The 16,807-nt window shown below is 41.8% G+C and overlaps 1 protein-coding gene across 1 annotated transcript in view; it reads right to left on the bottom strand.

Annotated features, from left to right (window-relative positions):
* Nucleotides 1–16,807, bottom strand: part of larp1 (La ribonucleoprotein 1, translational regulator) — a 180,930-nt gene that overhangs the window by 54,329 nt on the left and 109,794 nt on the right. The window contains exons 10-11 of the mRNA XM_072264084.1: nucleotides 7,982–8,132; nucleotides 7,641–7,810 (exon numbers count right to left, since the gene is read on the bottom strand). Coding sequence (XP_072120185.1) covers nucleotides 7,641–7,810; nucleotides 7,982–8,132 — 321 coding nt within the window. The remainder of the gene's footprint in view (nucleotides 1–7,640; nucleotides 7,811–7,981; nucleotides 8,133–16,807) is intronic.

Here is a 16,807-nt window from a genome sequence, read left to right as displayed (position 1 = left end):
CGTGCCCTGGGAGACTATCTACCAGTACATTACTGCAAACATCTAGCTAGGTCACGAGAATGAAAATACCCCATCTTTACACAGTAATGACAACAACTCCAGGAAAGGAAGTTGTAGAGAAGGCAACAGAGTCAAAGCTCAACAACAATGAACAAGTTTCAGAAAGAACAAAGAAATTAAATTGGTAGTTGCATCATATCATATAGGTCCACCACAGTCTGTGGCACAGCATTCACCAGATTCACTACTCTCTGGCTACAAAAATTCCTCCTTGCTTGTTCTATAAGGTCGCCGCTCAATTTTGAGGCCATGCCCTCTAGCTCTGGATACGCCCACCATAGGAAACATTGTCTCCATATCCACCCTATCAATTCGTTTCAACATTCAGTAGGTTTTAATGAGATCCCCATGCATTCTTCTAAATTCCTGTCAGTACAGGTCCAAAGCTCCTCATATGCTAACCCCTTCATTCCACAAATCATTCTTGTGAATTTCCTCTGGACTTTCTCCAATGACAACACATCCTTTCTGAGATACGGGGCCCCAAACTGTTAACAATACAAGTACGGCCTGACTCAGCATCATCTGCTTGCTTTTATATTTTATTCCACTTAAAATAAATGCCAACGTTGCATTTGCCTTCTTTACCACAGATTCAACCTGTAAATTAGCCTTCTGGGAATCTTGCACATGGACTCCTGAGACCCTCCGTACATCTTATGTTTGAACCATTTCTCAATTTAGATAATAATCCACACTATTGCTCCTTTTACCAAAATACATTATCACACATTTTCCAACACTGTATTCCATCTGCTACTTTTTTGCCCATTCTTCCAATTTGTCTAAGTCTCGCTGCAATCACACTGCTTCCTCAGCAATACCTACCACTACGACCATCTTCTCATCATCCACAAACTTTGCTACAAAGCCATCAATTCCATTACCCAAATCACTGACAAACAATGTGAGAAGTAGCAGTCCCAAGACTGACCCCCGAGGATTAGAGGCATTTATCGTGTGGATAGTCAGAGGCTTTTTCGCAGGGCTGAAGTGGCTAACACGAGAGGGCAGTTTTAAGGTGCTTGGAAGTAGGAAGTAGGAAGTAGGAAGGAGGAGATGTCAGGGTAAGTTGTTTTATGCAGAGAGTGGTGAGTGCATGGAATGGGCTGCCGGCAACGGTGGTGGAGGTGGATACGATAGGGTCTTTTCAGAGACTCCTGGATAGGTACATGGAGCTTAGAAAAATAGAGAGCTATGGGTAACCTTAGCTGATTTCTAAAGTAAGTACGTTTGCCATAGCACTGTGGGCCAAAGGGCCAGTATTGTGCTGTAGGTTTTCTATGTTTCTATATTTTCTATGAACACCACTAGCCACTGGCAGGCGTCCAGAAAAGGCCCCTTTTATTCCCACTTGCTGCCTCCTGCCTGTCAAGCCATTCCTCTATCCATACCAGTATCCTTCCTGTAATGCCATAAGGTTTTATCTTGCTAAGCAGCCTCATGTGCAGCAACTTATCAAATGCCTTCTGAAGATCTAAGTAAATGACATCTACTACCTCTCCTTTGTCCACCTTGCTCGTTCCTTTCTCAAAGAACATTGATTTGTCAGACAAGATTTCCCTTTACAGAAACTATACTAACTTTGGCAACACGCATCAAAGTTGCTGGTGAACGCAGCAGGCCAGGCAGCATCTCTAGGAAAAGGTACAGTCGACGTTTCAGGCCGAGACCCTTCGTTTCATATACTGACTGACTTACTTTGTCATTAGTCTCCAACTACCCGAAACTTCATCCTTTATAATAGACTCCGACTTTCCCACCACTGAGGTTAGACTAACTGGCCTATAGTTTCCTTTCTTTGGCCTTTCTCCCTTCTTAAAGAGGCGAGTGACATTTTCAATCTTCCATTCCTCTGGACTTATCGAGCTTAAGACCTTTGAACTTAAGACATAGCACTTTTTCCCTTTGTAACAGAAATGTCACTCACTCCTGCTCCCTGACACTCATATGAGCCTCTGGCACACTGTAAGTGTCTTCTACAGTGAAGACTGATGCAAAGTGCTCATTAGGTTCATCTGCCATTTCTTTGTCCTCCATTATTACCTCACCAGTATCGTTTTCCAGTAGTCCAATATCAACTCTAATCTACATTTTACTCTTTAAATATCTGAAATAACTTTTGGTATACTGCTTTATATTATTGGATAGTTTGCCCTCATATTTCTTTTCCCTTCTTACAGCTTTTTTAGTTGGCTTATGTTCATCCAACTTCCCACTCACTCTTGCTACGTTATATGCCCTTTCCTTGGCTTTTATGCAGTCCCTAACTTCCCCTCGCTAGCCCTGCCATTTGAGAACTTCTTCCTCTGTGGGACAAGTCTATCCTGAGCCTTGTGAACTACTCCGAGAAACTTCAGCTATCTCTGTTCTGCCATCATCACCGTCAGCATCCTCCTCTAATCCACCTGGGCAAACTCCTCTCTCATGCTTCTGTAACTCCCTTTACTGCATTGTGATACTGATACATGTGACTTATACTTCTTCCTTACAAAACGCAGTAAGAATTCAACCATATTATGATCACTGCCTCTTAAGGGTTCATTTACATTAGGCTTCCTAACAAGATCTAGGTTATTACACAACACTCAATCTAAGATAGTCATTCCCCATGTAGGGTCAAGCAGAAGCTGCTCTAAAAAGCCGGGCATTCAACAATTTCTCTCTCTTCTGATCTAGCACCAACCTGATTTTTCCAATCCCCTTGCATATTGAAGTCCCCTATTACAGTTGTGTCATTACCCTTATTACATGCCTTTTTCCAGCTCCCTTTGCAATCTCAACCCTACATCTTGTCTACTATTAGGAGGCCTATATATTATTCCCATGTGTTTTTTTTTACCTTGCAGTATCTTAACTCCACCTACAAAGAGTCAACATTCTCTGACCCTATGTTACCTCTTTCTAAAAATGTAATTCCATCTCTAACCAACAGAGCTTCACCACCGTCTATGCCTTCCTGCCTGTCCTTTCGATACAAAGTACATTCCTTGATGTTAAGCTCCCAACTATGGCATTATTTCTGCCATAACTCAGTGATGCCCACAATGCCCATAATCTCTAATTGCACAAGTTAATTCATCTTATTCCAAATGCACGCCAATTTAAATACAGCACCTTCATAGAAATTCACAGCACAATACAGGCCCTTTGGCCCACAATGTTTTGTTGACCAGCGCATAGCCCTCTATTTTTCTAAGCTCTATGTACCCATCTAAGAGGCTCTTAAAAGACCCTATTGTATCTCCTTCCACCGCTGCCAACGGTATATTCCATGCACCCAACACTTCAGTCCTGTATTCTTCACCCTTTTGAACTTTGCCTATGTGGTAGAATTTAACTCTTTGCCCTGTCTGCATTTGTACCTAATCATCGGCTTGTCCTTCCTTACATTCACGTTACATCCATCATCTACTTGTAAACCTGCTGGCTCGTCCTCAGCTCTATCATACTAGTTCTCAACACCGCCCCCCCGCCATATTAGTTTAAACCACACACAACAGTTCTAGTAAACCTGCCGTTTTGATAAGGTTCTACAGCATAGGCTGCTATAGAAAGTTGGATCACGTGGTTCCAGGGAGAGCTGTCTAATTGGGTACGGAATTGATTTAAGGGCAGAGAAGAAGAAGATACAGAGAAGTGATGGAAGGCTGTTTTCCACATTACAGCCGCACGACTGCCAGCATTCGCCATGGCTTGCTGCTGTCGCCATTGCTACTGTCATCTATAACAATGATTTGGATGGAATGCAAGCTTGCACAACACTAAAATAGGTGATATCATTGATAATGATCATTAGCACTTACAGAGAGATCGTGATCAGTAAGGTAAAGAGCACCAAAGAATGACAAACGGAATGTAATTTGGTATGAACTGTGGAAATCTGTTAAACAACTGAGGGCAGGATTTTCACAGTGAAAAGTCAGGTCCTAGGGAATGTTGTGGAACAGAGATGCCTAGGGGTACCAGTACATGATTTCCTGCAAATAGAGCCACAGGTAGACTGGGTGCCCATCATCAGTATGGACACTGGGTATACAGTGGCGTTAGAAAGTTTGTGAACCTTCCAGAATTTTTTCTTTCTGTATGAATATGACCTAAAATGTGATCAGATTGTCACACGTCCTAAAACTAGATAAAAGAACCCAATTAAATAAATAACACAAAAACATTATACTTGTTCATTTATTTATTGAGAGAAATTGATCCACTATTACATGTATTTGTTGGAAAAACTATGTGACCCTTTGGGGTAATGCCTTGTACAAAAGTATTTGGAGTCAGGTATTCCAATCAATGAGATGGGAATGGAGGTGTGGGTTGGAGAGGTGCCCTGCCCAATAAAAAAAAGAGACACATCTCTGTCAGGTTATCGATAGAGCCTGCTCAGATCAGTTTAGGTGCACCATGCCTCAATAAAAACAACTTTCAGAGGACCTTAGAAGAAGAATTGCAGAGATGCATGAAGCTGGAAAAGGCTACAAAAGCACTACGTGTTCATCAGTCTACAGCAAAAGAAAATGTCTACAAATTGAGAAAATTTAGTACTGTCGCTACTCTCCCTAGGAGTAGGCAACCAGTAAAGATCACACCAAGAGCACAATGTACAATGATGACGGAGGTAAAAAAGTACCCACAGGTAACAGCAAAAGACGTGCAGAAATCTCTAGAACTTGTTAAAGTCTCCGTTCATGTGTCTACTATAAGAAAAATATTGAACAAGAATGGTGTTTATAAACATATTGCTGCACATCTCACATTTGCAAAAGACCACCTGGATGCTCTACAATGCCTCTGGGACAATGTTCTGTGGACAGATGAGACAAAAGTTGAACTTACTGGCAGAAATGCACATTGCTATGTTTGGAGGAAAAGGACACTGCACACCAACACCAAAACCTCATTCTAATTGTGAAGCATGGTGCAAGGAGTATCATGATTTGTGGCTGCTTTGCTGCCTCAGGGCCTAGACAGTTTGTAATTGTTGCGGGAACAATGAATTCAAAATTGTACCGAGATATCTTACAGGAGAATGTCAGGGTTGCAGTGCATCACCTGAAGCTTAATAGAAGTTGGATATTGCAACAAGACAATGATCTGAAAGGAAAGAGTAATGAACAGAATAATTTAAAAAGAAGAAAATTTTTGTTTTGGAACGGCCGAGTCAAAGTACTGACCTTAATCATTTCGAAATGTTGTGGAAAGATCTGAAGCAAGCAATTCATGCAAGTAAGCCCACCATCATCCCTGAGTTGAAGCAGTTTTATAAGGAACAATGGCCTAAAATTCCTCCAAGCCGATGCGCAGGACTGATCAACAGTTACCAGAAATGTTTGGTTGATGTTATTACTATTCAAGGAGATCACACCAGTTACTGAAAACAAAGGTTCACATACTTTTTCCAACAAATACATGTAATTTTGAATCACATTGATGAAGGCAAAGCCGTAGATGTGCTGTATATGGATCTTAGCAAGGCATTTGAAAAGGTACCCGATGCAAGGCTTATTAAGAAAGTAAGGAGGCATGGGATCTAAGGGGACATTGCATTGTGGATCCAGAAATGGCTTGCCCACAGAAGGCAGTGGTTGTAGACGGGTCATATTCTGCATGGAGGTCGGTGACCAGTGGTGTGCCTCAGGAATCTGTTCTGGGACCCCTACTCTTCGTGATTTTTATAAATGACCTGGATGAGGAAGTGGAGGGGTGGGTTAGTAAATTTGCTGACACAGAGGTTGGGGGTGTTGTGGACAGTGTGGAGGGCTGTCAGAGGTTACAGTGGGACACTGATAGGATGCAAAACTGAGATGAGAAGTGGCAGATGGAGTTCAACCCAGATAAGTGTGAGATGGTTCATTTTGGTAGGTCAAATATGATGGCAGAATATAGCATTAATGGCAAGACTCTTGGCAGTGTGGAGGATCAGAGGGATCTTGGGGTCCGAGTCTATAGGACACGCAAAGCTGCTACGCAGGTTGACTCTGTGGTGAAGAAGGCATACCATTCATTGGCCTTCGTCAATTGTGGGATTGAGTTTAAGAGCCGAGAGGTAATGCTGCAGCTATATAGGACCCTGATCAGACCCCAGCAGGAGTACTGTGTTTAATTCTAGTCGTCTCACTACAGGAAGGACATGGAAACCATAGAAAGGGGACAAAGGAGACTTACAAAGATTTTGCCTGGTTTAGGAAGCATGCCTTACGAGAATAGGTTGAGTGAACACGGCCTTTTCTCCTTGAAGCAACGAAGGATGAGAGGTGACCTGATAAAGGTGTACAAGATAATGAGAGGCACTGATTGTGTGGATAGTCAGAGGCTTTTTCCCAGGGCCCAGGGCTGAAGTGGCTATCACCAGAGGGCATAGTTTTAAGGTGCTTGGAGGTAGGCACAGAGGAGATGTCAGGGGTAAGTTTTTTTACTCAGAGAGTGGTGAGTGCGTGGAAAGGGCTGCCAGCAACAGTGGTAGAGGCGGAAATGACAGGGTCTTTTAAGAGACTCCTCGATGGATACATGGAGCTTAGAAAAATAGAGGACTATGGGTAATCCTAGGTAGTTCTAAGGTAAGGACATGTTCGGCACAGCTTTGTGGGCCAAAGGGCCTGTATTGTGCGATAGGTTTTCTATGTTTCATTTGCCTCAATAAATAAATGAACAAGTATAATGTTTTTTGTTTTCTTTATTTAACTGGCTTCTCTTTATCTAGTTTTAGGACTTACTTGATCACATTTTAGGTCATATTTACGCAGAAATAGAGAAAACGCTAGTGTTCACAAACTTTCCAGCACACTGTAGATGTTGGGATGCTGTGTTGCAGTTGTACAAGATGTTGGTAAAGCTGCATTTGAATACTGTGTTCAATTTTGGTCACCCTGCTGTAGGAAAGATGTCACTTTGCTGGAAAGAGTGCAGAGGAGATTTAGGAAAATGTTACCAGGACTCGAGGTACCGAGTTATGGAGGGATGTTGAGTTGGTTAAAGTTTTTCTCAGTGGAGCACAGGAGAATGAAAAGTGATCTCACACGAGTGTATAAGATCATAACAGACAAAGATAGGGCGAGCAAACACTCTTTTCCCCAATGTTAGGTAATCAGGAATGAGAGGACATAGGTTTAAGGTGAGGTGTGGGGGAGGGGTGGATGTTAGATTTAATAGGAAACAAGGAACAAGTTTTTCCACACAGGTCAGTTTTTGGGACGAGATGCCAAAGGAAGTGGGTGAAACAGGTATATTAGTAACATTTAAAACACACTTGAACAGGTATAGGAAAGATTTAAGAGATACAAGCAAAATGTGGGCAAATGGACTACTTAGGTAAGTATCTTGATCAGCATGCAACTAAACTGTCCTGTGATTAGGCTAGGATTAAATTGGGGGATTGCTGGGTGGTGCAGCTCAAAAGGCCAGGAGAGCCTGTTCCACGTTGAATTTCAATGAATAAATAACAAATGGGAGTGTGTCCTGGGGCTGAGTGGGCAAGATGAAACTAGGATAGGATCCAACAGGTCAGCAGGCCCTGGGTGGTTGCAGCCACAGCCCAGGAAGAAGTAGAGATGGACAATGTGAGAGAGACCACGACAAACCTTTGGTTTTGTGGGAGCCGGCCGATGCCGTTTCTTCACTTCAATCCACGTGTCAGAGTCCAGGTCTGGAAGGCTTGTGGAAAGTCCCTTAGGCAAAGTCTTCAGATTACTGGGTTCTTCAGTCTTTGAATTCACAGCACTGCCCGCCTGAGGAGAACCTGGAGCTGACTCTTCAATATCAAGAGTGAGAGAGAAATCTTACATAAAACAGTTACTCAATACAGGACTGTTAGCAAATGCCTAACCAACCAGTTCAACTAATTAAATCCTATCACAGTAACTACTGCTATCAAAAACAACTGCCTCACCAGCTAACTAATGTTAAAAACCATTAACCTTACCTGTCTGCTTTTTGTAGGTCTGCCCAGGAATGAATTCGGGACAATTGAGTAGTCGTGTGAAATCTGTCTCTGGCAGAGGCCATTTCTCTGGATTTTCCTTCTTTCGTATTTTTTTATCCACCACTTCTACCTCGGTGCTGTCCTTCAGAGCCTGAACACAACACAACACAATCTCATAAAAGTCCTACATCAGGCCAAAAGAATATGAAAATATAGCAATGCACTGCCTACTGAATATTGATAGGTAAAGTTGGTAAGGACCGGGCTAACAGGCAGACCTGGGACAAAGCCAGACAGCCCAGTTCAGGTGGCTCAGGGACCCCACTCATTCCAAAATGGTGTCACAACCAAGAACCTGATTTCCCCTCTACCAAGGTGTAGAGAGAGAGCCAGGTAGGGCTGGGAAGAGAAGCTTATTTCAGATGTGAAGAGCGTCAAACTGAAAAAAAGCACTGCACCACATGTTGAGATGAAACTGAAACAGTAAACTCTGAAAAGAGAAGTGATGAAAAATACTGGCAATAAAATCAAAGAAAACCCAGACTGTTTGATGTCAGGAAGTGTAGTGGATAATTATGGGTGGGATGTATGTGGAAATGAAGGAGTGGGGTGGGTTACTTTAATTAACTGTTCTACCAGGGCAAAGAGGGTGAAGGCATAGGTGATCCCCATATTGAGAAACTGTGGGAAAGACAGTGAGAGGATGTACAGTGCCTATAAAAAGTATTCCCCCCACATAAATTTTCAAATTTTAGTGTTTTACAACATTCATTTCATCTGACATTTTTGACACCAATCAATAGAAAAAATTCTTTTGTGTCAAAGTGATTGGTCTAAATTTATTACAATTATTAAACACAAAATAATTGATGGCATAATTATTCACACCCTTCAAGTTATGACATACCAAATCATTACTGGTGCAGCCAATTGGTTTTAGAAGTCATATAATTATTTAAATGGAGATCACCTGTGGGCAGTCAAGGTGTTTCAGTTGAATGTAGTAAAAATACACCTGTATCTGGAAGGTCCAATGGAGGAGCAGGAGGAAGGCTATATAATTTTTTTCCTGAGTTTCTTATTTGGATGGTCTATGCAGGTAAGGGTAGGAAAGGTGTGTTCGGGTATCTATGAGATAAGAGAATAGGACTCCACAAGGCAGTGTTTGCAGCCCCTTATTGTTTAATATTATGATTAATGATATTTTCTCCAAGATGGGCACTGGGGTGGGTAAATCACTCTTTGCAGATGATGGAGCTTTATGGATCAGAGGAAAAACTTCAATTTAACTGTATATAGGATGCAATTAGAAATTAATACGGTCAAACAGTGAGCAAATAGATGGGGGTTTTAAGCATTTGGTAGATAAAATGCAAGTTATATGTTTTACAAAGAGGATCAACAGACCTGCACTCAATTTGAAATTGCATAATCAAACTCTTCAAGAAGTGACAGTGGTAAGATTTCTTGGCATGAAGCTGGATAATAAGCTGACATGGAAGCACCATAAAGGCATCTGTTAGTCTTGCGAGACCATAGATCTGCGCCTGGAAAGTCTTCACTCTCCAGGGCGCAGGCCTGGGCAAGGTTGTATGGAAGACCAGCAGTTGCCCATGCTGCAAGTCTCCCCTCTCCACGACACTAATGTTGTCCAAGGGAAGGGCATTAGGACCCATACAGCTTGGCACCAGTGTCGTCGCAGAGCAATGTGTGATTAAGTGCCTTGCTCAAGGACACAACACGTTGCCTCCGCTGGGGCTCGAACTCACAACCTTCAGGTTGCTAGTCCAATGCCTTAACCACTTGGCCATGTGCACCATATCAGTAAGATAACTGACAAATGTAAAGGTGCATTAAATATCCTTAGGTGTCTATGTGGGTATTCTTGGGGCACTACACGAAAATCTCTGTTGACTTTATATATTTGTTTAATTAGATCTGTACTTGTTTATTGCTGTGTCACTTATGGATCAGCATCATCTTCAAATTTAAAATGTTTGGATATGATACAAGCTCAGGTTTTAAGACTGTGTTGTGGTATTGTAAGGTCACCTCCTGTTTTACCTCTACTGGTTGAAATGGGACAACTATCTTACAGTAACGGGAGATGAAGTTGTTGTTAAAATACTGAGTTAACTTGAGGGGGCAGAAGAATGATCACCCTGTTAAAAAGTGTGTTTTAAGACCGTTAGGAACATCACAAGAGTGCTTTTAGCTTTGGGTGGCTGGGTTCTCATCACGCTAGAAATAAGGGTTTACTGGATTATGTAATTTGTCCCACTGTAGCTTTATTGGTAACCCCACCAATGTTTTAGATTATGAATACACGCAGTCCTCTTTTATTGTAATTTAGTAATGCATGCATTAAGAAATAATACAATATTTCCTCCAATGTGATATCACAAAACACAGACCAAGACTGGAAAAATCTGACAAAACCACATAATTATAACATATAGTTACAACAGTGCAACAATACCATAACTTGATGAAGAAGTCCATGAGCACAGTAAAAGTTCAAAGTCTCTCAAATGTCTCACATCTCACGCAGACGGGAGAAGGAAGAAAAACTCTCCCTGCCATGCCCGACCACAATCCGTCTCTGAGTCATCCGAAAACTTTGAGCCTCCGAATCAATGGCTGGCTTTAGTTGATTTTAGGTTGCATGATTTAATGAAATCTAAGGATCCTGATATGCCTGAGAATCTGTTGGTTCATCAGTATGTCAAGAAGAATTATGATATGTTAACCATTTTTACTGATGGATCAAAAGATAATTTAATGGGAAACGTTGGTGTAGCTGTTTTTGTGACTGAATTACAGGTGTGACGGGATCCTGAATTATCCCTATGAATTGTGCTTTTAAAAGAGAGAGAGAGAAATGTTCAACACAAGCACCTTGTTATTGAAAGGCAAAGGCTGCTTTGAGATGGTGTTATGGTTTCTCTGCAGTGTGTTTACACTTTTGCAAGGACACTGCCAGCTTCTGAGATCCTACACAGAGGGGGAAGGGAGGAGCTACTTGATGGACAGCTGGTGTTCAGCACAACAGTATTTAAGCCAGCGTAATTGCTTGTTTCACAGGACAGGACACGCAGACACACTAAGGTGTGGTGAAGTTACCACTATCCTGTCCAGGTGCCCACAAGTGTGGGACTGAGAATCGATTCTAAAGGATCGATCTGTGATTATTAGTGGGTGAAAGAGTGACCTTGTGGAGTCTACCAGTGTGTCTAACCTGTGCCTGGGTTGGTAGACTATCACTTGAAGACGGTGCTCTTAAGTTGGTCAAGTTTGGCTAACTTGGAAGTTTCGGAGGACAACGGGAAGATCGACGGCATCAGCTCACCTGAAGAAGAAAATACCTCTCTCTCTCCATCACTACTCAATTCAATACCACAAACTGAACTGAACTTTACCCATCATTGTAAGACTGTATCTATTTACCCCTAGGCTTGAAGAAGCTTGGTTTCTATATTTCCATACTTATATACATATAATCTTTGCTAACCTGTTTGATATATCTGAATTTATATTACTGTATTGCGTAGTTACTAATAAATAATATTAGTTAATAGCAATACCAGACTCCAAAGTGTTTTCTATTTCTGCTGGTTCTTTAACCCGTCAAGGGGTACGTGACACAAGTAACAATAAAAAAACGACTTACTATTTATCAGTGCACACTGCAGAACTGGTTGCCCTCATTTTGAGCTTACAGAGGAAATCTGTCCTTGCAAAATTATAATTTGCTCAGATTCTCTTTCAGTTTTGATGAGTCTAAAAATCAGGTTGTTCTAGCAGTAGGTCTGACTTACTGCTGAAAGCTCTTCAAACTTTATTTCATATTCAAAGGATTGGTCTGAATGTCCTCTTATGGGTTCCTGCACATAGAGGTGTTGATGGCAATGTGCAGGTTGATGTTTGGCCAAAAAGCTGTTTGAAGTTCATCTGTGGAAATAGACTTTCCACTTAGCAAATCAGAAGCTAAGGGGTTGGTGGGATAAAAATTAGCTGATTATGGCAAGACTTGTGGGCATGAGGGGAGACACGTTTACAGAATACATAAAAATGTTGGATTGATGGGAGAAGGGGGTAAGACAGAAGGGAAGGAATTATATCGTCTCGACTTAAAATTGGGCATAATATGCTTAGTTATTCCTTGTACCTTGTTGGTAAACATCACTCTGGGGTGTGTAGGTTTTGTCATCATTTGAACAGTTGAACACATTCTTTTACAATATGAATTTAGCACCCTAGGAAAGGTTTCACTGCTAATGTAATGGTTTTTCTATAGCAGCAGTGTTTGGGTTATGGCTAGAGATAACGGGGGCTTTGGAATGAAGGGAGTGTTTTTTTTTATTCTTGTGTGCCTGACAATGAGGTGATCTGGGTCTTTTGTTCAGCAACAGATGAAGAGAGAAGATGCCAGAAAGGAGAGGTCATAGATAGCAAGACGAAGTGGACTTGGAGTGGTGCCAGGAGTCAACGAAGCCCGGGGAAATCAGTGGAGGATTTGTTTTCCAGCAAGAAAATGACCTCAAGCATAAAGCCAAAGCTACACAGGAATGCCTTATAAACAACAAAGTTAATGCCCTGGAGTGGCCAAGTCAGAGTCCAGGCCTCAATTCAACTGGGAATTTACGGCTGGATGTGAAAAGGGTTGTTCATCCATGATCCCCATGCAACCTGACAGAGCTTGAGCAGTTTTGTGAAGGCAAATGGGGGAAAGATTGCAGTGTCCAGATGTGCAAAGCTGATAGAGACCTATCCATACAGACAGAAAGCTTTAATTACTGCCAAAGGTTCATCTACTAAATACTGACTTGGAGGGGGTGAGTAATTATGCAATGAATTATTTTTTGTTTAATCACAAACAAGAGAAAATCTGTAGATGCTGGAAATCCAAGCAATACACACAAAATGCTGGAGAAACTCAGCAGGCCAGGCAACGTCTCAGCCCAAAACATCGACTGTACTTTCGTCCATAGGTGCTGCCTGGTCTACTGATTTTATGTTTAATAGTTGTTATAAATTTAGACCAATTTGTAAGAATATGTTTTCTCTTTGACACGACTCCTTTATGTTGATTGGTATCAAAAAAGCCAAATGAAATCGATTATGATTCAAAGTTGTAAAACATTAAAACATGAAAACTTCCTGGGGTGGGGAAACACTTTTTATAAGCACTGTATGTCATTGGTGCCAATATGCCCCAAGGCTTCTGTCTGCTCAAGTTCCCCCTTAAGAATGGCATGGACCTGGTTCAAGACATCCCTGACCCTGGCACCTGAGAGGCAACACACCATCCGGGTGTCCCTATTGCACCCACAAAATCTAGTCTATTCCTCTGACTATGAAATCTCCAATCACCACTGCAGTCCTCTTTACCTCTATTCTCTTCTAAGCCATGGCAGGAGACAGTGCCAGAGAACCGAGGCACTTGATCCTCCCCGGTAGCTTGGATACCTTTGGAGGGAGGGTGTAAACAAAGTGGTATACTTATTGAGGGCAACGGCCACAGGGGTACTCTGCATTTGCTGCCCACTTCACCTGCCTTCTCCTGAGTCACTGAATTAATTGCCTCCTGCAACCTAAGGGTGGATATTCCCAAAGCCTGTGGGCTCGAGCCTGGTTACTGAGAGAGGCAAGAAAAGCGATTGCTCGGTGAGTCTCACAGTGTAGTGGGGAACTTAATGGAGAGAATTCTTAGGGGCAGGATTAACGAACATTTGGAAAGGCTTCATTTTGGAGTCTGCTCCCGTCATCCAATCATGGCTGTTCCTTTCTTCCCCTCCTCAGCCCCACTCCACACCCTTCTCCCTGTAACCTTTGATGTTGTGGTCAATCAACAACCTACCAAGTTCTGCCTTAAATACACCCAACGATCTGGCCTCCACAGCTGCCAAATTCCACAAATTCCACCACCCTTTGGCTAAAGAAATTTCTCCGCATCTCTGTTTTAAATGGATGCCCTTCTATCCTGAGGCTATGCCCTCTTGTCCTAGACTCCCCCACCATGGGAAACATTCTTTCCACATCTACTCTGTCTAGTCCTTTCAACATTCAAAAGGTTTCAATGAGATCCCCCCTCATCTTTCTAAATTTCAGCAAGTACAGAGGCAAAGCAATGATATCTTCCTCGTATGATAACCCTTTCATTCCTGGAATCATCCTTGTGAACCTCCTCTGAACCCTCTCCAATGCCAGCACATCTTTTCTTAAATGCGGAGACCAAAACTGTTCATAGTACTCAAGGTGAGGCCTCATTAGTGCCTTATAAGGCCTCAGCATCACAGCCTCGTGCGGCACCTTGTCAAAGGCCTTCTGGAAGTCCAAATATACAACATGCACTGCATCCCCTTTATCTATCCTATGGTCCTCAAAGAATTCCAACAGGTTCATCAGGCAGGATTTTCCCTTAAGGAAACCATGCTGACTTTGTACTATCTTGTATTGTGTTACCAAGTACTCCATCACCTCATCCTTTAATAACTGACTCTAACATCTTCCCAACCACTGAGGTCAGTTTAACTGGTCTATAATTTCCTTTCTGCTGCCTTCCTCCTTTCTTAAATAGTGGAGAGACGTTTGCAACTTTCCAGTCCTCTAGCACCATGCCAGACTCCAATGATTTTTAAACTATCATTTCTAATGCCATCACAATCTCAAACACCATCTCTTTCAGAACCCTAGGGTGCAGTTCATCTGGTTGGGGTGACTTATATACCTTTACGCTTTTACCTTTTTGAGCACCTTCTCTCTTGTAATAGTAACTGCACCCACTTCTCTTCCTTCACACAACTCAACATCAGGCATACTGCTAGTGTCTTCCACAGTGAAGGGTAATGCAAAATACTTATTTAGTTCATCAGCCATCTCCTTGTCTCCCATATTTCTCCTGCCTCATTTTCTAGCCGTCCTATATCCATTCTCATTTCTCTTTTATTTTTAACATACCTGGAAAAAATCAGCCACGATTGAATGGTGGAGCAGACTCGATGGCCCAGATGGCCTAATTCTGTTCCTATGTCTTGTGGTACATCTGCTCAGAGTCTAAGGCTCTCCTCCTCACTGTCAACCAGAATACCATTATTTTGTAACTTACGCAAAATTCTTTATCAAACTCCCTGCACTGAAGTCAAAGTCATTTATACCCAACAAAAAACAAGGGACTGCTACGGAGTTCTCTAAAGTTCTTCTAATCGCAAGAACACCCATCTGTCAATACCTTTTGCTTTCTGCTGCTGTTCCTTGAGCTCTTCACAATAAATCAGCAACTAAGACAATGGAGACTTTAGAGTACATGTATACAGCCCAACATAACAAGGAATAGAAATCATCATGGTCATCCACTGCAACCAAGGAAGACCCAAGTTGTTCCAACTGCTCATAACCCTGGACCCAGACTTCCACGGTCGAGAAAGTGGAACAGTCCCAGTGTAATAGCTTTTCCACTTTAAAATCTCTCCTGTACAGGTTTCTGTCATTGTCGGATATGACAGACAACCAACACAGTCCAAAGACACAGGAAAGATTAATATAATTATTAAAAACTATACAGTTACAAGAAAAAGTTTGTGAACCCTTTGCAATTACCTGGTTTTATGCATTAATTACTCATAAAATGTGGTCTGATCTTCATCGAAGTCACAATAGTTGACAAACACAATCTCCCGAAACTGAAGAAACACACAAACAGTTGTATTTCTTCTCATCAATATTGAGTAGACCATTTAAACAATTACAGTCTAGGTTCAAATAAGCATGTGAACCTCTGGGATAATGCCTTCTACAAAAGCTATTTGGAGTCAAGTGTTCAAATCAATGAGATGAGATTGGAGTTGTGGGTTGGAGAGATGCCCTGCTTTATATAAAAAAGACACGCCTCTGTTGGGTTACTGACAGAGCCTGCTCTTCTCAAGAAAGATATGGTTATGTGTACCATGCCTCAATCAAAACAGCTTTCAGAGGACCTGTAATAGAGATGCACGAAGCTGGAAAAGGCTACAAAAGCATTTCTAAATATCTCAGTGTTCATCAGTCCCCAGTAAAGGAAATTGTCTACAAATGGAGGTAATTCAGTACTGTTGCTACTCTCCCTAGGAGTGGGCAACCTGCAAAATTCACATCAAGAGCACAACTTGCAATGCTGGAGGTGGTGAAAAAGAACCCAAGGGTAACACTATAGTCCACTATATAAAAAAAAAACACTTAACAAAAGTGTTCACTGTTCATGGAAGGACACCACAGAGGAAACCACTGCTCTCGAAAAAGAAAAATTACTGCACGTCTCAAGTTTGCAAAAGACCACCTGCATGTTCCACAACACTTCTGGGACAATGTTCTACGGACAGATGAGACAAAAGTCGAACTTTTTGGCAGAAATACATACTAAGTTTGAAGGAAAAAGGGTACTGTACACCAACACCAAAATCTCACCCTAACTGTGAAGCATGTTGAAAGGAGCATTGTAGTTTGGGGCTGCTTTGCTGCCTCAGGGCCTGGTCAGCTTGCAATTGTTGAGGAACAATGAGTTCAAAATTGAATCACAACATTTTACAGGAGGATGTCAGGGTAGCGATCTGTCATCTAAAGCTTAATAGAAATTGAATGATGCAACAAGACAATGATCCGAAACACAAGAGTAAATCAACAGAATGGTTTAAAAACTAGAAAATTTGTGTTTTGGAATGGCCAAGTCAGAGTGCAGACCTTAACCCAATTGAGATGCTGCAGTTTGACCTAAAGAAGTCTGTTCATGCAAGGATTCCCTGAAATATTGATGAACTGAAACAGTTTTATATGGAGGAATAGTCTAAAATT

Source organism: Mobula birostris, chromosome 7, assembly GCF_030028105.1.
Source record: "Mobula birostris isolate sMobBir1 chromosome 7, sMobBir1.hap1, whole genome shotgun sequence".
Classification (NCBI taxonomy): domain Eukaryota; kingdom Metazoa; phylum Chordata; class Chondrichthyes; order Myliobatiformes; family Myliobatidae; genus Mobula; species Mobula birostris.
The sequence above is the reverse complement of the archived record's forward strand: the minus strand, read 5'-3'. Positions and strand labels throughout refer to the sequence as shown.